The 25285-nt window shown below is 35.8% G+C and overlaps 1 protein-coding gene across 8 annotated transcripts in view; it reads right to left on the minus strand.

Annotated features, from left to right (window-relative positions):
• Window positions 1-5613: 5613 nt before the first annotated feature.
• Window positions 5614-25285, minus strand: part of REPS1 (RALBP1 associated Eps domain containing 1) — a 59619-nt gene continuing 39947 nt past the window's right edge. For 3 of the 8 annotated variants that reach the window (XM_040060817.2, XM_040060821.2, XM_040060820.2), the window contains exons 10-20: window positions 21444-21524; window positions 18399-18486; window positions 17518-17619; window positions 15342-15414; window positions 12956-13074; window positions 12129-12193; window positions 10885-11070; window positions 9577-9672; window positions 8774-8922; window positions 8048-8153; window positions 5614-6996 (exon numbers count right to left, since the gene is read on the minus strand). In XM_040060817.2, the coding sequence (XP_039916751.1) occupies window positions 6928-6996; window positions 8048-8153; window positions 8774-8922; window positions 9577-9672; window positions 10885-11070; window positions 12129-12193; window positions 12956-13074; window positions 15342-15414; window positions 17518-17619; window positions 18399-18486; window positions 21444-21524 (1134 nt within the window). In that variant the 3' untranslated portion in view covers window positions 5614-6927. The remainder of the gene's footprint in view (window positions 6997-8047; window positions 8154-8773; window positions 8923-9576; window positions 9673-10884; window positions 11071-12128; window positions 12194-12955; window positions 13075-15341; window positions 15415-17517; window positions 17620-18398; window positions 18487-21443; window positions 21525-25285) is intronic. The other 5 variants (XM_040060823.2, XM_040060822.2, XM_040060819.2 and 2 more) reach the window with 4 other exon arrangements.

Raw genomic sequence — 25285 nt, forward strand, 5'->3', positions numbered from 1 at the left:
GGCTCACTGGCAGAGCTCTACAGTAGATGTGATGGGGAGTGGGACAGTACCAGGCTTGCCCCGGCAAGATGTGGGATGAGATGCAAACATCAGAGGGACAGGGTGGTGGCGTAGGTCCTCTGCTGCTCTCAGCTGTGCTGGCCACAGCTGCAGATCCAGGGACTCATCTGGTAGCAGAAGCCAACAGGAAAACATCAAGGAGGAAACACGTCAAAGAAGCTAAGGAATACTCCTTTGGGAAGGACTGATTCTGCAGTGAGACCAGACATTGGACTGAACTTTGCTGAAATAAAGCTTTACAAAGTGATTTGTGGTGCACATCCACAAGAACTGGACAGCTCTCTCTCCCAAGTGAAAATAAAATAAAATAAAATAAAATAAAATAAAAAATCCATGTTTTTAGTAGTTGTTAGATATAAATTCTGACTCTTAAAAATTAGTCATTGTAATAGATCATAATTTCCCCACTATTTAGAAATACTAAGATTAATATGAGACCTCCAACTTACAGCTCTTCAATCATATTAAATCAACAAAAACCGGAACATGAAATAACCAAGCACAGTTCCCCACAAATGGACAGGCTGGGACCAGAGTGAATGAATGAGTAGTTTGCAAATTATCTGATCACCCTGGTCAATGCAATACTGCAGCATCAAGCCTAAATACTAGAACAGATAAAGAGTAACAGTTAAGCAGGTGCTAATATACAAAATAGTTGTACAGAACTCTAAAAATTGCAATGCATATGTGAAAGAAAAATAGGTGTATGTTAGAACAAAAATATATGCCGTCTTCATGAAAATTTTAAACCCCAAATCCTACCTTACAATTCAAATTACATCTACTTTCAGTTTTAGAGAGTGCTCACTTTGGATTAATTCAGATTAGGATGGTTTTGAGCTGTGACAGTTGAAATGAAACTCCCTTAAATAAATATGTAAAATTCTTTTCCACAAGAGGGGGAAAAAAAATTGCATGAAGAGGTATTTGCAAAAAGGAAGTTTTAAAACCTAAAAGGAAATCAATGTTCTACGAAGCTACAGGAAAAAAGGAGAAAAAAAAAAACCCTGACAAAACTGTTACTTTTCATATAAAAAGGTCTGGGACATTATCAATTTTAGCATGTTTTTTGCTTAGCAAGTTCACTATGGCAGCAATGTGGTAAAAAGCATAGAATCTGTCAAAATTACTAGCCTCCTAATTTTGAAAAAAAATGACGTGAATAATTATTGCTTTTTCACAGGAAAATTCTTGCTTTAAAGCTACTTTATCCCGAAAGGCAAAGTGCAGAGTAAACCAGGGAGTATGTTCCTTTTAGGTACCCTTCAACAGCAAAAGGACCTTTTGATTCTTCTATGATCTCTTGGTTCCTTCTGATGAGAAGGTGACCAAGTTCCTTCATGAGGACAGTGAAAGACAATGGATTGAAGCTCTAGAAGAAAGGTTTGTTGTAAACAGAACCATTCTTCTTCCAAAGGCAGGATACGTAACAAGAAACAAGTGGCATGCTCGAGGCATGGCACTTTTGCATTTTCTTGATTACAATGAACTACAACTTCCTACGAAATTCCTTTAATCTTTGTCTTGAAAAACACTCTGTATTTCCATACCTTGACTAACTCAAGCTTTCTATCAGCTCAAGATATGCAAAATAAGGCACAAAAGCACTTAGCAGAATGCTGAATTTCACAGCATTTTAATGAAACACACACCTAAGTTAACACAGCGATTTCCAAAGTATTTCCTTTGACTTCTGCAAAGCAATCATATATTGCTGAAGCTCCTTATCATACATGAATTTCTTGCTAAGTTTGACACAGCCAGTCAGGGATGCTAGGCCTTCAGAAGCCCTTAGGTGAGTGTTCACAGCAGCTGTTGTAATGCTTATTCCACTGCCTGCTCCCCCAGCTGTCAGGAAAATAACTGATTTTCAACAGGAAATCAATTTATTTTCTCAATATGCAACCAGTCTTTCAAATGCTATTGTTCCTTACTTGCCTTTTGGTTGGATACCAAAAACCAGTGTCTCCTTGCAGAAGACAGTCCTGATCCAGAGTGCAGTTTCTTACAATGCACGTGTTCTACCCCATGGACCATCCCCTCTTCTGTCAGTTTAAATGCAGCCTCACTTGAGCCAAAGAAAGAGAAGCAGTCACACCTCTGAGGTTAAGTGACAGAAAGCAAAAGGCACCACTGCAGCTCTAAGGGATACACCAAGGAGTGTACATGCACTGCAGAGTATGATGTATCTCCCATCTCCATGGGCTCCTCCACAAACTGGGAAACAATACAGCCACACATGGTTCAACAGCAGTATTGCCAAAGTTTGGGTTTCCATCAATACACCACTGAAAGTCAGCCTAAACTGCTTTTACAATTTATGATATTTTGTTAATTTCGTAGGCCTTTCATAAACAAGACCAGAAAAGAGACTAATTTCAGCTGCTTTCAGATTAAATGTATCAGTATCTTTAAGAGTGAAAATACCAAGAATATATTCTACCAGAGATGAAACAGAATTCATCTAGCTTTCTGTAGCCCAGTATGCTGATGAAGTGTGATAAACAGTACTAAGAGTCTTCTTAAAGATTTGGATTTAAGCTGTGAGATCACAAACTTCACATTTCAGGGAATCACAATTCCACTTTTTTTTTTTTTTGTATTATAACTAAACAAAGGCTGTTTTGGACAATAATTTAAATGCAAGACATTTAATACCTATATACCAGTAGGCTGAAAAAAAGTACTGTGAAATCACTTTGAAACACACTAATGGTGTACAACCAGGTACAACTAGTGCATAATCATTATATGCTTTAGGTACAAATAATGTACAATCTACCTTTAAAGCAGAAAATGCACCTTTAAAGGCCATTTTGCCAGTTTAAAGAAATATTACTGAAAGGAAATTACATAGTATTCAACTTCCCCCATCTATATCCCCAGACAAAAGCAATTAATTCAAAGACTCCTGTGAAGTTTGTATTTTGCTTGTGTTCTATCAAGACAACCCTGTATTGTCTCATTTGGTTATTGGTATTTAGACGTTATTAACATCTTTCCTATACAATCCCTAGTTAGTTGTTAAAACTATTAAGAGAACATAGCATTTCATTTTTTGTTGTTGTTGTTATAAAGTCCTTGGTTTTCACGTGTTTTCCTCTAGCTAGCCATATGATAAATGAGTGGTACATCAATATACAGGGCAAGACAAGCACGCTGCATAAACATCCAAATACATTCAAAATACACAAGTTATTTTTCCATCTTCCCCACAGAGTAAGAATTGCATTGTTATTACTCAGTTGGAAGTAATGTGTTTTTGCAACACATTACAGTTTCATGAAACTACATTCCCCTAGAAACTAAGACTAGAATGAGCTGGGAGTCAGGAGACAATGATTTACTATTTTTTACCATTTTAGGAAAAGTGATTAAGGCTAGTCCATCCATAAAGTGGCATTTAGAGACAAACTGCACAGCTGAAATCAGAAGAGTAATTCTCAACTCTGCCCTAAATGTAGAGAAACACAGCACACCCCATCCATAAGGGTCAGAGACATGTCACACAAGAAACAATGCTGCAAATTTATTTTCTTTAGTTTTAAGTTTTTATAACCTCAACTTTGTTTATCCCACATAAGACATTTTCAGTAATACGAGATCATCTAGTTCATCACAATTGCAAGGAAAATGAGGTGCATGTGAAGTACAAAAAAAATACTTGCTTACATTGGATAGACTCAGAATACCGCTCAAAACAAAGCGGCTTTTCAGCTTTTTACCTTTGCATTTTGGAAATCTCTGCAGTCCAAAGATAGGCAATGAATGGAGAAAAAAGCAACTCCAAAGCAGGTGGAATGAAGAAAGAGGCACATTATTAGGAGACACAAAAGAAACGCAAATCAAATGAGAAGAGACACTCTTCCAATGACAAAGTCCAGAGTAAAACATTTTCCAGGTGTTTCAGAAAGGCCCGCTGCTGTCCATCCATCCCATCCGGGTACATGAACCACGCTCCGTATTATTTAGGAGTCTACATTTACACTTGCAATAGAGAGAGCACCTCTTTTATACTGCACGGAATTCCTTGCCCCAAAGAGCTTACAATCTAAGTTCATAAAAAAGAATGCATCAAGTAGCTGGATCAAGATGAAATGGAGAAGACAGGGAGATAATTTTATAAGGGATTAAAGTTGGGTTATGTTACTGAGGTAACTTCTGAACATCATTGGCAGTGATGTTCTTAAGACATTAAGTAGTTTTTCAGTTAGAAGGTTTTCTGATCACGAAAAACTGGTTTAAAATGTACAGAATTATGCATTTAAAGTAATCCACAAAACTTCTTAAAAATAGACTTGTTGGCAAGACACAAAAATGTTCAGATTGCCGAAGTTCTCCACTTGAGACGCTAACTTGTCACTCTACTAGGAAGATATGGATGTTAGAGAAATTCATATGTACATGTAACATTTGAATGTAAAAGACTTTTTACATTTAAGCTTAAAATGTTAAATTCTGATTTAAGAATCCTGTTGCTACAAATGTAGGCTTAATACTTAAATATTAATATGAAAATAGTGCTATTTTAAAAATGTATTTTAAACTTTAAAATAAACTATGGACAAGATACAGTTGGTTCAAAAGATCAACATTCTTTAACTGCAGTGACTCACTTTTCCTGCTTTTTTTAAAAAGGGAAAATTTTTTCCCACTCTGTTCCTGCTACTTGTCAGTCAGTTGTAATAGAAGTGATCAACTTTAAAGTATTTTTACTTTACTTTGGGGGGGTTATTTGCTTTGCTGGGTTTTTTTTTTCCACATTTCCCTATTCATATATAGTTTTCTGAAGTCAAAGCCTTGCACATTTATGTATAATTCATATGTCACTTTTGTGCCCATTTATCTGTTATTTCTTAATCCTTTTACATGCAAATAATAACTACCATCTTTCATGCTACTATGACATCCTTTCACACCAGAGATTTTTGCTTTGGATTATATACATAAACCATCTGCAACACTTCCATGACATTTGAAAATATGTTGGAATAGTTACAGTAATAAAAATTCACCATAATTATCCAGTCTGTTTATGATAACCAAAAAGGGAAATACTTGTTTTTCACCGTAACAGCATAAGATTTACCAACAGTGGTAAATCTGACTTGACCTATCCTTTTGGAAGGGAAGCAGATGTTAAGAGAACTTCATTTATGCACAGAAGTGAGACAGTGATGTTAAGACTGCTAACAGAGGATGATTTATCTTTAATTTTTAAAGGAATATTCAAGGAAATTAAACCAGATATTAAGCCTAAAGAACTATAAATATATTTGACCCAAGTCAAGACTAACATTTACTTTTTAGAAATTACGTTTGTATTAAATTTGCTTATAGGAGGATACAAAAGGAGTATAGCCACAGATTACCAAGAGAATCACTTCTGATCAACAGCTAAAAATGAGGGAAGAAAATGGCCAAAAGTTTACGATCAATCGCTTCTTGTACATGCCACAAAATTACAAAAAATTACCTGCAAACCTGTAATAAGCCCCTCCCCCTTATTTGAATGTGTTTCAATTCCCAGGTAAAGATGAATCAACAAAATTAAAATATTGTGCTGTTTTATTGGTGTAAAAATCACACAGTTGCTAGTTCTGATTCTGCAGAGATACATCCATGCAGTTAAACATCTATGATCCCACAGCCAGAAGAAGCCATTAAATAGAATATCTGCTGTTAGTCAGCAATTAATGCAAATTTACATATGAGCTCAAAATGTGTGTATCGTACAATATACAACAAATCCTAATACAGTACATCAACCTGAAGAGCAAGATACACTCAAGGAACTCTGTTAATAGTGAAGCCTGTCTATATGCCAGAGAAGTAAGGCCTGGAAACAAGATGACAGAAGGTACCCCAGAATTCCTAAGAAGCAAAACTGTTCATTTTTTGTTTTATATATATATATATTTTATTTTTTTTTTGCTGGGAATTAGAAGTTTATAGAGGTATTGACACATTACTTGACAATACAATTTATTATAGTGAAGACTGGTGGATGTGATCTGCTATTAAAAGGTAACATGTGAGACATGCAATTACAGGTGGTGCTTAGATAATGTGCAATTAATGTTTGGGACCTACACCCAACTCTTTTCACAAAAGGGAGAACTAAAGAAGACCTGTTTGATAAACTATCAATTGTGCCATAAATGTTTCTACACATGCGGCTGAATCAGGATCATGAATGGATAAAATGTGAACACCTGGCAATCTGTGGTTACATACTCTATAATGTATGCAACAAAAATCACAAAATCCAATCCAGCTGATATGGCAAACAGCCTGCAAGAACTCTCCCAACCTGAGTAAGCTGGGGAATTGCAAAGAGGCAGGCTTTCTAGAATCATGAACAACTTTCCAATTGTGAAAGGCAGCTTGGGAAGTAACATTGGCTGATGACAGATTAGTAGTTTGTCTCTTTTCTGGCACAATAAAATAAATGCCATAGTGAATGAAGAGTTTATGTGCTTAAAGGTTAAATTCAACTGATTACCAATCCTCTTCTGCAAAGATATTTCAACAGGAAAAAAAAACCCACGAAAAAATTCCAGTTGGAAATTTTGGCGACAAACTCTGCAAACTCAAGTCCAACAAAGATCACGGATGCCCACAGAAAAAGATGTGATAGGCAGTGTCACATTCAAGGAAAAAGTAGTTTGTTTTTGTTTTTTTTTTTTTCTCTCTGTACTGAAATTAAAATATTTAAAATACAAAAGTGGACAAATTGACAAAACAGAACCACAACATTTAATGTAGAATAGAGTGCACTGAGCTAGATGCATGGATATTTAAATAGGCCTTGAAACCAATACCCTTTCAAAATTAGTAAATTCACAGTTAACGGCAGTAGGCTTAGAGGTGAGAGAAGGGTCGAAGTTGTTCCAGTTGGACTTCCAGGGAGATTCTCTCTTCAAGAACATCCTACAAAAGAAAGATTTTCTACTGACAGTCCACAGAGAATGAGTACTGAAAATTTCCTCATGCAATCAAAATCTGCTTCAGTTTGAGAACTAATTTATATTTGAGAATCTTGGTAACTCCTTCCAGACACTGAATAGACTATTTGCTGGCTGGTAATTACTTATCATTGAAAATCAGTACTTTGCTCCAAGGCAATGCCATTTAGTATTTTTTCCTTTCTTTCAAAACACCCAATTACAAATTCCTAACCAGATGCAAACCTAACTATAATATTTTCAAATGAAGTTGAAAATGTTAAGGGGGTAAGCTCTCACCTCAATTAAGAGTATTGGAAACCCACAATTTTCTTCCCCAGTTTTTCCTCTTATGTGAATTTTATGCATCTTGACTCTCATAAATAATAACAAATTAAATTCAGGCTTGAGTTTTTCAAATGACCTAACTTCCATTGTAGACATTATCTTATTAATTCATGTTTTCATTTAAGATATTTTTTAAAAATTAGCTTGATAGTTAAAATTATGTATCTTAGGTAAGAAAGATGGCAGGTGAAAGACATTAAGCTGATGCCTACAGGTAGCTCCAAAAAAACCACGATAGCTGACCTAGATAAACAAATTATTATTGTTGTGCTAATTATTAAGCTGCAAGTTTTGTACTTCAGATTGTTGTTATTTGTTTAAAAATATTTATAATTTATAATTTTAAGACTTTAGGGCTTGCTTTTTCCTTCAATAGAACACAAACCACTTCAGCTGCTCTTCTCGGTACTGCTTTTAAAGTATGGGATGACCACAACAGGTAACAGTATTAATAACGTGAGGTAAAATTTTAGTGTAGCTAAAAGCAAATCAATACATTTGTAATTTGCAATTTCACAAAGCTCATCACAAATAGGTATATTCTATGATCTACAAAAATAGCTAAATATTTCATATCAATATCCTCTACTACATATATCATTGTATCGCAGACATGCCTGTTACTGTGCATCACTAACATCTTGCTCTCTGAAGCTCTTCTCTTACACAGACCAAGACTAAGGAATTACCTTTAGTTGCTGCTGTAGTTCACTGTTCAATCTGGCCAAAACAGTGTTGGTTTCCTTGTTACGTCTGATTGATGCCTGAATTGCCTTCTTGTCTTTCCCCACTGATCTGAGAATATATCAGAAGTACTGTAATAAGTAATTTTGCCACTTATCTCAACATCTCACTTATAGTCCCCCTTCTTAAAGTGAACAGAATCCTCTTTTCAACATACACTGTTAAATTTTCCCCGCTTCTGTCTGGCTTGATTAACCACGTTTGTTCGCATGGAAACACCGATATATATGTTTCATACATGCACACGGTTGCAATCGAAGAGCACGCACATTTCAAAATCTTCTTATCAACTTTCCCAAGATCCAACACAGCAAACCACGTTAATTTACCTCAAAGTGACTCGTGCAATAGACTATTTTCATGCTACGGCATACAGACTGCACATTTTGAACTGTTCATAGCAACCATTTAAAGTTAAATGCTACGTCTTAATACTTCCACCGCCAGAAGCTAAAAAGAGTTCACACTCCAAAATTCACGATCTCTTGAAAGTCTCCCAGTAGCAGAGGCTTTGGGATGACCTTCTTTAAAAACAAAAAACTTCTTAAATTGTTGAATTAATCTAAATTAAACACACTGAAATTGTTTGCAACTCCTGGAACAGAAAGTGTGTACTCTGTTTAAACGTAAACTTTCCAGTAACAGATGTATTTATATACTTCTTGGGTTACCTAGGAATAGATGGCTGTGAAGCAAGAACAGCAGCTATGACACCTGTTTTCTGTGTATGTTCCTCAGCTTCAGGTCTTAGCTCATCTTCTGATTTTAATCTTCTACGAATAGGCTTCGGTGGTGGAGCAAGTGGGGTAGTGCCTTTACCCTGAAGAGGAAAACACAGCCTATTATTTCTCTGAAACTACATTTTATTTGGATTATAACCTGGTAGCTTGTGTTTCTTACTCAGTTACTGAGTGTCATGGGTTGTCATAGTTTGGGTTTTTAGTTACTGGGAAATGTGGAATGTGAATGCAAGTGAATTTACAACCCATCAGGTATTTTCTGATGGACATCTACCTGCATTCTCATTTGGTCTGGAAAAAACCTGAAGTACTAAATCCTACCACGTGGTGAAAGATTAGTAAGTTGCTACACACTGACAAAGAACTGTGCAAGCAGAAACACCGCAGTACAAATGAGTACAGTAAACACACAGCAATGCAGAGCACTTCCCCCACAGTAATTTTACATCTGTAAATCAAATCAAAGCTACTGTTGATTAATCAAGTTCTGCACTAAACATTTTGATCTATTTCAAAAATTTTGAAACTTACAAGTATCTTTTCTGCTTCTCAAGAATAAAACTAATCATCTGCTGCAAAAATTCACCATACACATACCTATTTGAAGCACCTATTGGGCCTAAGAAAACTGGGTTCAAGTGGACAGCTATAGAGCTGCTGTTGCAAGTCAAAACAAAGATTTAATTTCATATACATCAGACAACTGCGCTTTGTTCCAAGGGTACTTGGCATACCGCACTACTGGGGACATTTGCAGGTGCTTTGTCTTCAACTCTCCCATCTGCTTTGGCAACTCTAAGAGAACTTGCAGAATCAGAGGGCTTTTCAACCTAAAGGAATATAAACTGTATTTAGAAACCTACTTCTCAACATTTATTCATTTGACAACAACTGGAATAAAAACAAGTACGCTGTGTTCTGATACACAAATACAGTTAGCACCTAAAATTCTAGTTCAATTCTCATTTAGAAACACAAGTCCAATGTCACGAGGCACTGTGTCCAGTGTCACAAAGCACATGAGGCTGTGGCCTGAGCAGAAACAGCTACAGTAGTTTGTGATATTACAGTACCACCAGTATCTATTAGTCACTGCCAAAGGTTAATCCCTCCAATGGAACACCATGTGACCGTTCCTCATCCACCTCAACGCAAAACAATCAGCAAGCTTAACTTAAGCAGTTTTCGGTGGCAGCTTAAGCTACCATAGCTGGTTTTGCAATGAGGTACATGGAGAGTTCTCAAATGGGTCTATGTCACTGACCTCCCTGAACCAGTGAAGCAAGACCATGCTGCTGATAGCTGGGACAACTTTAAAGCACCACAGCAAGGTGCAAGCGAGGATGCAGAAGTATCCCAGAGAACTTACAATTGGGATAAAAGCTACAAATTATCAAAGGAGAACATGAAGTAGTTTCTGCAATAGCAGCCAGCTATGACATTAACACTAGGTCTTCCAAACTTTCAAGTCCTATGTCTGCAGTAGGAAACAGATTTTTGTAAACATCTTTAATGATAGAAGGTTGCCAGAGCTCTATTCACTTTAGCTGTTTGTCCAGTGACTTTAAAGAAAAGCAAATTAATGGAATTTTAGCAGATATTTACAATACATGACAGTCATCTCCTTTATTAAGGCATGTCTTTTTAAAGACATGATTTAAAAATTACCAGCAAGTCATTTGGAAGGCTGGCAAGAATGAGCAGAAGAAGGGTTCTGCCAGTGCAAAGGCTCAAATGCATCAACACAATTATGTCTGTGCCCACATATGCTAATAAGCACAAAAATCTTTTAAATTACAACCAAGAGCGGAGACGAAAAGAATTCCTTCTGCATAGGTGTTTGGCAATTACTAAATAAGTGCAGCAGTGTGCAGTGTAACTGCTTTCTAGCAATGGATTGAGACATCATAAAAAACCAAAACAGAACAAAAAACCCAACAAACAATACACCACTGTCAGAGAAGAGCAGAAATAGGTTTTCACCAAGTCTTGTAACTGTTGGTAGTACTAAAGCAGTTGACAAGATCTTCCTTTCTACTCACCTGCAAGACTTCTGAATGTGTTTCAATTTCATCTTCTTCCTCTTTGTTTACACCTGAAACAGCAAATGCCTCAAACTGGCTGAAATCTGCAAAATTTGGCTGTTCTGGTATTTGTTGAGGTGAGGTTCTGGTATGAGCTATTAGGCCATCAGCATCCACTGAGCGATGCACATGAGGACCTGTTCCCTGCAATAAAATAACAAAAATATTTAGGGACAGAATGTTAAAGATTATTTGCCTTTCTACTGGACAAAAATTTATGTCCTATCAGTAGGACAATGTGCATCTCTTGCAAGATATGCATGCAAAAATATTTAAGAGAAAGAAAAGGCTATTATCCAGGGAATAAGAGCAAAGAGGGGTGTAATGCAGCACTAGCTAGATTCATCAAACAGATTGAATAGATATTTCTGATGTGACAGGGCCACTTGGGCTCGGGGGGCTTGGTACAGACTTTTAGTCTAGTTTCATAGAGAAACATGCTTATGTAGTCACTGTATGGAATATGTCTGTCCTTGTATGCTCTCTTCATCCCTTCAGATAATTTCTGAATCCTTGTAGACGACTTCTGAATCACTGACTGACTCAATTGTTGGTAACTCAGATTCTAACAAGTAGCTGCTGGTGAGAAACCATTGAAAAGCAATTTTATCTGTCCCATGTCAGATTGCACATGTTGAAGGAACAGTTGAAGGATTCAGCTGGCTGAGACAAAGAAAAACCTGTTTTAAGATGTGCTTTCTACAAATCAGCTAACTGATATCACTCAGACTGCAACTGCAAAGATAACTAAGTCTGTGACAAACGAAGAAGTGGAATCACTCCTTTTGGGGGCAGGCATATTATGTAAAGGCCTACCCCGTGCCAGACAAATGAAAGACATCCCTTACTTTGCAAAACTTTGGAAAATGGCTTTCGCAGTCTTTGTTATGGCCTATGCACTATACAGGAATACATAATGAAATGTGAAAGGAAAACGCTTCTCTTTTTCCCACAATTCAGAGCTCCAGAGCCACTCATTCCTCTTCAATATCTACCTTAATCCCTACCTATGGTTCCATTGGAAGCATTTTTTTATTCAGAAATACTAACATTTGGCTATAGTCTAGGTTTCGCCATCATTCACATCCTGGTGCTTTTGAAAATATATCCAGTAATGATACTCATTTTAGAGACATAGTAAAATTCAGGTATATAAAAATAATGCACCAAGTTAGAATATAATTTTTCAGAAGTGACATCACCTGTGAAGGCTGTGGTCTTGGAGGCACTGCAGGGGGATAGGCAACAACTCCAGCCTGTTGCTGTCCTGTAAAAGATGCACAACATTTGGCCAAGATTGTTACTTTGTACATTACAGTGCTATCACATTTTTTAAACTGTCAACATGAAGAAACGCTGTATTTTCCAACAGATTAACCTGTCACATTTGGGTTCAAAATTGTAGTGTCACCTCCTTTCAAACTGGCAAACAGAAAAAACACCAGGATTAATCAGAACATGAATCTTGTACAGACATGATCTTACTCTTCTGGTTTTAGTATCTTAGTCTTTGGGGTTTTTTTCCCCTCATTATAAACTCTCAGTATGTTCTCATACTTTGTGATCCTAAATTTAGTACTGACAAGTCAGAAGTCCAATACAGCTCCTTAAGGAGAGCAGCAGAAGTGACCTTTAACTGAAGGCAAATACTCCTCCGAAGGCAAATACTAAAAACCCATCTTTAATACATGTGATTCTAAGAAGACTCCCCTTGAAAATTCACTGGCAGATGCAATTGACTGGATGTGGGTATACAACCAGGATAGTCTTTCCTGACTTTGCTTCCCACATGCATCCAAAAAACTACAGTGCCAGAATTCAGAATTGACTTTTAAATTAGCTACTTAAGTAAAGTGCAATATAAATTTTAATACAAACAATACAGTAAGAATGACAACATTTGCAACTTTTTTATTCAGAAGTGTTGCTTTAAAAACCAACACTCTAAATTGTTCCTCAGAGAAAAAGAAGCATTGTCTGCTTCAGGAATACATGTGCTGAAAAGTAATATAGAACACAGCATATCTACCTGGGGTAACCGAAAAGGATCTGTTCATATCTAAAGATGATGACCGAGAATGAGAAGCAGGAGGCCTTGGAGGGGGTGGTGGTGGTGCAGTGTTATCTGGAGACGTTCCTGAATGTGATCTGCAAAATACATAAGCTTCTGTAGTGATTTTAGGTGGCTACAACAGAACTAAAAATCAAAAGTTCTTCAAAGCATGCAATTAAAAAACCAATTTTGACAGTGGTAAAAAACCCTGATTGCCACTGATTTTCAAGATTGCCACATTAGTTTTAAACTTCCAGTATTCTTTGATTTTACAATTGTTTTTGTATTTCCATTTACTCAAATATCCCATATTCAATTTTTTTTAATATTATCAAATGTAATTTATCTTTGGGAAACCAACAGCTTGATGCATATCCTGAATAATTATAGTTCAGGAACAGAGAATGCTGAATATGGTGGTTCCATCCAGATGGTAGTCACTATAATTTTTAAGATGTAGTCAACATCCTGTTTAGGTTAAATAGGGTAAGTTCAATTTCATTAAAGAAGAATATCGGGTTTCTGTTGGACCTGCCTCCATGTATATCGAGCTCAAGAAGTAACTTAGTGTATGAGATAGCAATTTAATGCTCTGCCTGAAATTTTCCAAATCTAAACACTTGGCAGAATCTTCAGAAATTTTGACTCATTCTTAGGTAGGATCACCATCTAGTGGATACCTGTTGCAAATTCATGGAGAACACATGCAAAAAAGATAGAAGGATAAATTACTGTGCTAAGTGCCATTTAAATGGGATTTATTGTATATAGAATTTTTGTACAACTTCCTTTTAAAATCAGTTTGCAGAAGCTTTCTAAGTAGTCCATTTTGAACAAGACATTTACTGAATCACTGACATAAACAGCTGCTTTTTTATTCAACTCATGATAAAATCTTTTCTAATCTTACCTCTGCAACATTCTTCCATAACTATTGTAAAATGTAAACTAGGAGAGGTAAAGAGTACCCACAATTCACACAAAACCTGGAATTCCTGAATGTTTAAGTCCAGACAGAAAACTGAGTTATCACAATAGAAAAGTTTATTTTCTTAATATATTCTCTATGGCAATGCTTCTGTAACACTGTGTAACTCTCCAGCTGATGAAATTAAAATCTAATTATACTGAAAACTTGGCTCATCCTTCTAGCTAGTATCATAAAAAAACCCAAGCAGAATTAAAAATGGGAGAAACTGGTTTAAGGAGAATTCCTAAGTATCATTATCTGACACAGCCTTGTCAATTTTTGCTTTTTGAAAATACAACAAAGTAGTCTTGACTAATGGGAGGGTTAAGGACTCTCTATACAAAATTGAAAGTGGTAGAAGAGATGCCAGTGGGAGGAAGTAAAAGAGTAAGTGGGACAAGAAATTTCCTGTGTGCATACTGCCACAACTACCAGGTCAGGACAGAAGCTCCCTGTGCCACAATGTGGGAACTCATCAGAAAGCCTCACTCATCTACACAAGTTCAGAAGAGAACCAACCCAAAGTCAAAGCGTAAAAGAACATGTTGAAACCATCATGTTGATAGCACAAAATCATACATAAAAGCATGACAGCATCACAGTTTCCATTTAGCAGCAATGGAAGAAAGAATCTTTCAAGTTGCTGTACAGACAGGCAAGTGGAAATCTTTCTTTGCTATTGAAGTCAACCTAATTATTTTTGTTTTGAAACTTACCTCTGAAACTGATTGTAAGATGGTTAATGGCACAGCTGATGTTAATCCTATTCAGGCAGATTTAATGGGAAGCATTAGCACCAGCTAGTACAGCACATTCTCTTATGTGAAATTATGCAATTGCTGGTTTTGTGCGTGCATAGCTTTCTCCAATCCCTTAATTTACGCTGGGCTTATGACTGCCCTTTATTTTATATAAATCCATTATTAAAAGAGATTTGAGTTACTGCCATGGTATTCCTACATTGTGCTTAATTCTTCTTTTAGGCTACAGTGTCGTAAGATTCTTCTCTGATAATGCCTAACAGGTATTTTTAAAAAGACAAAAAATTTGTTTCAAGTAACAGCATGGTTTCATGTGTTTACATTCCCTTGTGTTTAAGGGGAAAGTATTAAGATTCTGACTGAATGTAGAGCTTCACATGGAGCACCTGACTGGCCAATCTCAAACAAATTTTTAGACAACTTTCCTTTTTTAATTTTCACTTTACACACTAAATGAAAGTAACATACATTGATAATGCATTAGAAAGCAGACTGTTTCCAGATTCCTGAGTGTTAAAGTTAGGAATCAATTTTGCCACCATTTATAAGCTAGTTGTCAAATAACCAGCAGCTGAGAACAGGCTTCTTTAAACACCTTTTACTTGTTTTTTTCAGTTGCTACTCTACTGACCGTTGCCGTGTTACAGCATTCCCGATTTGCTCTGGATCTGAAGTGTAAGAGTCCGAACTGCTGTAACCATCTGCTGGGAAAACAAAGTACAGTTTCATATTTGCTTTGCATCATTAGCATAACCTAACAGACAGAAGTAACAAATAATTTCAAATATCCAATTTCTTTTGTTAAAAATAGACTGTATGTCCTTGTATTGCTTTTCTGTAAAATATCATCTGGTCAGGATTCAAAATCCTCGTGTCTGAATAATCAAAGGATGCAATACAGACCAACTCCACTCACCCAACACTATCAGTTATTGGTTACTAGTGGCATGTACTGAAGAACAGTGACAGTAATGTTATATTTAAAATACAAAACCTAAGTTTTATAAATAGTAATTTTCAAACACTTGACATTCCATCACTTCAACAGTCCAGTAAGGGACATGGAAGTAAAATAAAGCAAGGGGTAGGACATGCCTAATTTTAGAAGTGCTGAAGGATTGTCACCAACCTTAAAAATCAGAAAAAGTAAAGGGTATGTACAGTACACAGATTAATACAGTTGCTTTGCTACTACTGCAACTTCTGTACCTCCAAGGTGGTCAACCTTGTTTTGGACTAAATCTTTTTAAAAATTTCAGCTTTTGATTAAGGAAACCTACAGAAACGAAATATGCTATTTAAGCAACATAGATGGGTTCTTAAGGACACCCTTACCCTTAGAAGTGCTGCAAAGCTTGACGATTTTTTTACCCCAGAAATGAGGAGCCTCATAAAAATTACAGGATTTATTGGAATGAATATAGATAGAAAAACTGAGCTCAGGATGATGTATCACAAGGGTTTATTCTAGAGCACCAGGTAAATCAAAGTTCAAGGTAGAAATCACTGGAGCAAAAGTTGATTTATTACAAATGAAGAGGAAAAGTCTACTTAAAAACACTGAGATTTTTCTGAATTACCTTCTTCTCAAAGGATTACTTTAACCTCCTAGGACAGTGAAGTTTTCAGAAGTGCTAAGACACATCAACCAGGCCTCAGAAATGAGAATCCTGCAGAGTTGACTTTCCTGATCAGCAAGGCACATTCTTACCTGTTACATTTTTTACACCTTTTCTCCTTAATACTTCAGGTAGTACACAGTGCTTATACCTTACACTGTAATGTGGTTTCTTTTACTTCATTATGTTCTTCCTCTGAGGGAAAACCACTTTATCAGATAAGGAAAAGGGAGCACCAAAAGGCTCTTGAACTTAGATCCTGCATACAGTAGTAGTTCCACATCAAAAGATTATATTTACTCATTCTTTCTTTTGCATCAGAAAGCTTCTCAGTAAATACAGAACTCTGCTTCAAAAGTAAAACTCAGACACGGTCAGGACACTGGTCAGAACGAAGAGTGCCAATGAAACAGAGTTCACGAGAAAAGCAAAACACATTGCAAGATGATACTTTCTGAATTCTTCCTGTATTACAAACCAATCAAAATACTTCTGGTCTTAATAATGCAAAGACTTTAAAATAATGAGTTCTTGAAACATTATTTTTACTGAAGAAAAGTCCCCAACTTGAACAAAAAAGACTCCAGAGATTCATTCAGGCTACATATAATATCTCTCACTATTAGACAAGTGGACTAATCAAATCAAAATAATGCACTATGCTTTGGACACAAGAGATACTGGAAATTGAAAAGAATATTAGAAGGAAATAAACAGTTGAAAAGCTGTACTAAAAATGGAATGTAGAAGTCTCTTGCATTTTCTTAGTAGCTAAACCAGATGAGAATTCCCTGGAAATTTTGTGGTCAACACATTTTTACTCTTTAGAAAACATGTTACATGGTTCTGAGGAAGAACAATCAAATGTTTCTTAGTGAATTCCACTTTATGTACATTGAATTTTTCATTCTAGTATTAAAAGAGAAAAGAGGAAGATGGAAAAGAGCTGACAAAAAAGAACTTTCTTGAGTACACAGGGTAGGTAAACAACTCCAGTGACATTAGTAGAACTTTCTTAATTACTCCTTCTAATACATACTTTAGATCAGAAATATTTCTGTTCTTAGGACAAATTTATCTCATTTTAGAGTTGCTACTATCCAGCCAGTTTTCATTCACTGAGGGATCTATCAGATCTACATTTTGTGTAATGTAAGAAATGAGACCAGAAAGCACTTTGATACTTACTAACTGTATTTCCAGCTGTAAATTTTACAGATGAACTCATTTTATTTTCTTCTGGGAGATCTGATGGTTTCACAAGTAGTGGACTAGTAGGGTTAGCATGATCTAGATGGAAAAACAAATCTAGATAAATGAACTTATTCAAACTAACCTTTATTTCTGGCACCAAAGCTTTACACTGGTTTTCTGCCCTTATCTAAGTGCTGCAATCAATACTAAAATTAGTGTATTTTAAGTCAGAAACAATACTATTACAATGTAAACCACCACTTTCTCAGCATTAGGAGCTGTGAACTTTCAGCTATTTACAAGGCCAAAGAAATTTTAAAATAAATGTGTTGTTGATACTATTTATATGCTGAAGACTCTGCATGAGACTTTAGGAAATACTGACACAACTAAGACAACTCTATTCCCTTAAGAAAATTTATCAAACCACCTTGCTTATTATTGACCTGAGTATTAAAGAAAGGCCTGCCAATATGCCCAAATGCTTTCAAGTTTCAAAATAATAAATGCAGTATTTCTGACCACAGAAGAACAAGCTTTATGAATGCAGGTTATGATCTCCATGTTCAATTTCCTTCAGTATTTAACAAGGAAACCCAGACATTCACCTGCAGGTCCAAATCCAATCTTTATCATGATGTTCCTGAACTACTCTCCAAGAAACTTTCTGCTAGAGATGGTAAAATCCTTATGGTAGCAAATGGCCAATTCAAGCTCTGCATTTATATGAATAGCAACTCTTAACTCAACAATGATGCTTGTTGCAACTCCAGATTTATTCATCCTTGGTGAAGAAAAAAATAAGTATGTTCAAGGAAGTCACGCCAATTCTAACTGTACAAAACTTCCCAAATTAGCAAGAGAAAATATCCTACCACTTCCAGTTCTTTTAAGCTCCATTTCCTGCATGTGGATTTTGCTTGGAGTCATTCTTATGGGAACTGGGTGCACAATTGCAGTGTCCTGTGAAAGAGATCACAGTTGTTAACCTAGTTTAAATCACTCTTAAAAGAGTCTCTGACACCACGTGCAGTGTCAATTCTAAACAAAATTTCATAGATTTAGTTTATATGCACAGTTCCAAGGAATTGAATATACCCAGAAAACCACAGTTCTCTAAGTTGAAATCTCTGTAATGTTAACTTAGCTACTTAAACAGGCACTGGAATGGCACTAGAATATATTTCTAAAGATAACTGCAAGTAGGAGCTGAATACCATTTCTGGCATATCAGATCTCTGGTAGTATGAGCACATCTTAAAAAAAAAAAACAAAAACCCAAACAATTTAAACCCTGACTCTTCAGCTTTACTTATAATGCCTCAGAAAATAATGGCCTCTCTAAATAATATGAGTAATGCTTAATGAAATAGGTATTTTGTAGTAATTTCAGATATTTTCTGTAGTCTTTAAAATAGAAAAAATCTTCTAAACTTCAGTATAATAAACCCTATGCAATATAGCTCTAGACAGGCATTGGCCTTACACTTAGGTATTAGTCATTCAGACAAGGGGATCCATCTAAAGTCCTTTATAGACAATCCTTTCCATTTGGTTTGGAGACTGACTGCAGACAGCTTAAAAAAAAACCTTAAAAAAAAATCTCAAAACTCCAAAGCAGCCTAAAAATATGGACATGGCTGTGTGAGGTTTTTTTACGGCCATCCATATTCAGATTATATGAATGGGTGGGCCAATGGCAGCATATGAATATGCCCAAATTTTATTATATTCTATCCTAGAAATAACAAGAAGTTTCAAAACCACCTTTGTATCAGAAATTTAATCTGTTCTTACTACTCAGGTAGATGAATTTCACTAGGTTTAACAGATCTACATTGGTATGTGCTGAAACTGTTTCAATGACACTCACTATTCTTGTTGCAAGCAAAACCATTTCCTAGTCACAGCTCAAACACTGCTTTCGCAGAAAGCTTTTAGGAATAGTTACCGCTTTAAAATATATTATTTTTTCTTCCCTCTATAGTAAGATTATCATGCAATTATCATTTTTACTGTAGCTGCTTCAGACTTCTGCTGTACTCTAATGTGTTGCTGTACAGAAGTCATGCCTTAAATAGCTAAATGGATTTTATAAAATGCATTAATTTACATCATTAACCTAATTTTACATAAAACGTTACCAACTTTGACTTACAAAAGGCATATTATGTTCACATACTGTGATATAGATGTACTGTTTTACTCTTTCCACTTATGTTTTACCCCCAAAACAGCTGCTTTTCCAACTTAGAAAAACTGGTTTGTGAATTTACTCTTTAGATAGTTATTAACAACTGCTCAAGAAAGTTGATTTTCTCTCCTCTGGGTAAGCAAATGTTCCGTAAATCATTCCTATGCATCACTACTGAAACTGCTAAGACAAAAAGTCTGCTAACCAAAATTTTGCCCTAATTTGTTCTTACTTTAATATGGAAAACAAAGACTCTAACCCCAAAGTCTGTTACCTCAGCAAGTATCAAAGATGCTCACCATTCTTTTCTAAACTATAAGCATTTCAAGAAAAGACTCAAAAATGTGATCAGCCGTAAAACAATTTTGCATTCCCAGTGAATTTCTCTTTATACATGCACACAAACATATACACTATACAAGAATTTTTCATACACCACTACTGCTCTACTTTTTAGATTATCAACATACGAAAAAATTCAAATCTCAGATTTCTGTCATCGGCTAATTATGTGTGAAAATAAATCACTGTCTTATTGCAGAAACAAGACAGTGATAGCTCTTTATTGTCAAGCAGTTATACACAACAAGTAACAACTATAAACTAATTTACATCATGCTTGCCTCATTAAAACATAAAAATAGAGTATATTTAAAACAAAAAATCTCAGATAAAGAAGGGTTGGCTTTTGCTTCAAGTAGGACATTTTTACTTGTTTTGAATTAGTATTAGAGATTAATTCTGAGCATGGGGAACGCTGCAGTTTGAATTCTAGTTTTCACCATCTAAAATGCTACTTCTGCATGAACATCAGCGTCACCTTTGAGACTGGAGCACTGATGTATTGAAAATCTATGTATATTTATGTATTATATCTTTTCAGAAGACAGGTTTAATACTAAAAGCAATTAAATGTGTATTATGTGCACCTATTCTATTTTGTTACACAATCGAACGGACACCAACATTGTAATTATGAAATTAAAATGGACACTTGGTGCTAGTTAAGTCTGTAAAAAAAGCATGATGAAAGCAGTAGCTAAATACTGCATTTCTAATGCATTTCAGAACTGCTTTGATGTCACATGCTGCAAAGCTTAAAACTAGCAGAACTTGAAACACTGTAGTGTATTTCTGGCTCCCCAACTTGGCAAGATATTTAACTACATAATCCTTCAGAGCACTCCTCACTGAGTAAAGCCTTAGACACCACAGGTTTAGCTGGAGAGATACTAAAAGCCTTATTAATAAGTAACTTGGAAAAAACATTTGGAATATGAAATACCACACCCATTAAAACCCAGTAGCTTTCTTTCCACCTAAGCTGGCACTGTTTATGAGCAAAACAGGTTCTGCAACTCTAAAAAACCAAAGCAACACCGAAGACAGAATCTATAACAGAACTTGTTTATCATAGGGAGTGGCCCTTGCATCAACTCACATATTTTTTCAAAACGACATTATGTTTAAATTCTTTGTGTATGACAGATTTTGACAGAAGTGTTGTATTAGGTCAAAATCAACAGGAAAAAGCATTCTTTGCAATCAGAGATTAAACATGAGCAGTACTAGAAAATTTATATTCTGAAAATTAGCAAACAAGCTATTTGCCACCATTCCCCAAAAAAGCAGTCCATGGAATCATGCATAACAGCTAAATACAATGAATGGAAATTCAGTGTTAATAAAATTAATTTCAAACAAGCAAGCTAAGTGATTGACTTACAGGATCAGCTGGTGCAATGTTAGAATCAAATTGGGTCAGAGTTTGTGAGCTTGAAGAGCGTTCGCTAAATGTCTCCCACTGCTGAACAGACAGAGGAGAGAAGTCAGCATGATGAGGAAGAAGGGAGTAAAAGATCACTGAGGAGATTTAGCATAGTAGTTTGGAGGTTGCACTGGAAAGAACTTTATTTGCACAGGACAGTACTTCACTTGGGAAGCACACTAATATATAAGTGTTTCTATTTCAGTCTGAGATTGTTGTGGAACCAAGCTTGTTATCTGTCAATCTTTATATTCGCATTTTATAATGAAGATACAGGTGCACAGGCAACCCAGAAGTACCTTCAGAGTTCACGCTTGCCAATGAACATCAGACAAGTAAAAGAACTGGTTAAGCCATTCATATAATTTAAAGATAAAAAAATCAGAGGTACATTGTGTGCATTTGTAGCCGTAATATCCACAGAAAGGTTCCTCAGCTTTGTAGCTGCCAAGTTTCAAACCTATTTAGTAAATGCTGATTTTCTTACAAAATCCCAGATCAATGAACACTGAGCAGAGTACTCCAATCACACCACTTCAGCTTGCCAGTGCAACCCCTGAGAAGTGATTCTATGCTGTAAGAGAGCATTTTCACAAGTCTAAATCACTGATAAGGCAAAGAATTAAATTCAAAACATCCTGTTGATTGCTAAGAGCAAATAAGTCAATCTCTAAACATTTTTTTAAAATATGGGCATGCTGTATCAATACATGGCTGTCAAGAATCCTCATGCAAACTGAGTCAAGTTACAGCCACAACTGGATCAACAAAACACTGAAGTACATAAAATTAGTCTGATCTGGAAACCAGATTATAAAAATCACAACAAGAATGCTAAACTTGTTATATTTTGGTAAAATAAGAAGTAAATATTAAGCAAGTTTCAAAAATTAAAAATACAAAAATTTTAGTGCTCAGAAAATTTGATAAAAATTACGTTTCTTATAGTTGTGGAAACAACTTGGATGTTGGACTCCATGACCCTCGTGGGTCCTTTCCAACTCAGAATACTGTGCTTGCAATATTGTTGTCCTGTCTCTATAGGTAAATCAATCTAAATGATCCCAGAAGACAGAGGACAAACTATATGGTGTTAGTCAACCTAACCCTGTGTTCTCCTCTACACCAAACTATAATCTGTGAACAGCCTGTATGTGAACCAAGTCTAAAACAGTTATTTCAGAAATAACTTCTTCAGGAAAGTCATAAATAACTGCTTACAATCAGATGAAATGGAATTTAGAAAAATACTGACTAGATTTGTAATTGCTGTCATGTGTGGTAAAACTTCTTGTAGAGAAAGAGCCTTAGTTCCTCATTTCAAACTTTAAATGAATGCAAACGTTATGGAATTCTACTCCTATGGGGTGGGTGTCTATTCTGGTTGGGTTTTGTTGTGCTTTTCTGTTGGTTTGAGAGTTTTGTTTGTTTGTATGTGTTTTTAACACAGAAAACTGCCCTCTTCATGGACAGAATCTAACAAAACCTTTTCAGTAAAGGTTCCCAACTGCTCTGTCCCTGTTTAACACCCCCATTAAACAGTTAATCTCTGTGTGACTCTACCCCTTCATGAAGAGGCAGCATTGCAAGTAGTTTGGACCTATACAAACCTGTTAGTGAGCTAGTTTTTATTAAGTCAGAAATTTAACTGCCAAATTCTGCCAGCCTTTGTCCTGATTTGGCCTCTTGCATTGGCAGAGCTCCTAATTTTCATGAAATGTATTAATATTTATTTCAGATCTACCACTATCCTTTTAAACTTGATTTGGACAGTGGCTTCCCAGTTACTAGTAAGACTGCCAAACAGACCATTTGATTACAGAAATATTGTTAATTTTTCAAAAAATTCCACAGGACACATAGCACATACGTTATAGTTAAGATAAATACTAAAATATTATTTGTTACAGATGGATGCTTAATCTCTTCTACTGCCCTGCTCTGAAGCCAAACTGCAGGTGCCTTTATTACTCATCCTTAGGTTCCCTAGCTAGACACAAACAGATAAACCCCACCACCTCCTGACTGCTCTAGGAAATATGCTGTTGGGCTCCATCTTCAAATACTACTAGAAGCCAGCTACTGCTAATTCTTCAGTTAACAGAAAGCTAAATATATTAAGAATCTACTGGATTGCATCTCAAACTCTCCAAAATTTAAAAGCACTGACTGGGTAAAACTCGTGCTAGCTAAAGCTGAAGTATCTGTCTTGCGGAATTGCAAAAATTATTTTAAATTACTTTCAAAAGATTAATTACTAGAAACTAAAACTCACAGCAACCTGAACCATTATGAAGAGAACACCAAGACAAGGTGTAACTGTTGTGAACTTAAAAGCAAATCTCCATGTCTGTGTTAAAGCTAGTATGACAACTGCATGACCCTAGACAGTTTTCAACATGAAATTTGTAGTAGGCTTTTCTATTATTTTAAGCTTTGAAAGCTAAGTGCTTAGCCTTGAGACTTGGATGGAAAAGACATCTGAAGTGAGAAAGAAGTGACAAGTGAAGAGATGAGAATGTGAAGCACATAGTATATCCAAAGTTAGGTAGATTTTCATGGTGCTCTTTAGTCTAAGTTTTAGACTGGTGCCTGCAGCAATACTAGAAATTTTTTCATGGAATTAAAACCCGTAGGACTTTGACCTGACTCATGTTGAAAAGAAAATGCTGAGAAGAAAGAAACATGCACAGCAACACATCTGAAAAATCAGAAATACCTTTGTGTTAGAACAAAAAACTAAGCATTTAGTTCAACTCTTATTTTAGTATAGTTAGTATCCAGTAGTATAGCTACTGTGAGAACTTTTCCCAACCTCTTAAGTTTTTGTAGACTTTCAAAAAGAAAATGCCACTTTATCTTATGTGACTGGATAGTCAGTTTCATAAGTCAAGATTCTGGCTGATAGAATTGTAATTCACTTTGTTCCACTACTGGAATTACCCTATTCAATTTGTTTGAGTTGTATTAGACACTGAAGGAATCTGTTCAATTATGATGCAGGTTACCAAATGATTAGCTTATTAAACCTTTATTGAAAACACAATGGAATGTGCAAATTTTAATACAGAGGCAGACATTTACAGCATTTTAGCAACAACTGAATGAATACCTGCTCCACCTCCCTCTTAAAACATAGCTTTCTACCAGCAGTCTGAGTTACTCTGACAAATAGAGCAACTAGGAATCACTAAATAACTCCCAATATTTTTTAATTTGGAAAGGGTGTGACTGCGAGGCTAGTATTTGCCATTATAAGGAACAGCAGACTTTATAAAAAGTTACTCCTCCTGAGAAATGAAGAGCTGCTCCTAACTTTAATTCTAAAAATGTGCTTATTTTCTGCTTCATGCTGACTTTCCTTTGGTTTGCCCAAATCTTTTACTATCAATTTTATATTCACTTGAAGTCAAATGAAGAAAGAAAAAACCCCAAAAAGCTCTTTTAATAGAAGGCAATACTCAGCTATTGACAGAACTATCCTACACATTAAAACAAGTTTTCAATTGTTATTGAGTCCCAGATAATCAAAAATAGTTTTCCAAAAATAATGTCATTATTTCCCCCCCCCCCCCCCCCCCCCCCCCCCCCCCCAATAAAAAGTAAGCCTACATCATCTTTGTATATGGCTGCAGTCAGAAACTCATTTGGTGATCTGAAGCAGCTCTTAAAACATTGGTTTATTCTAAGTCAGAGGCAAAAATGTTAGAACAGAGTAACAAAAAAAAAAAAAAATCTAGGAATCGATCCCTTACAGGCCTTTTAAGCAAAGGACATTTGTAATATAAAAAATACTGCTT

Source organism: Hirundo rustica, chromosome 3 (assembly GCF_015227805.2).
Source record: "Hirundo rustica isolate bHirRus1 chromosome 3, bHirRus1.pri.v3, whole genome shotgun sequence".
Classification (NCBI taxonomy): Eukaryota; Metazoa; Chordata; class Aves; order Passeriformes; family Hirundinidae; genus Hirundo; species Hirundo rustica.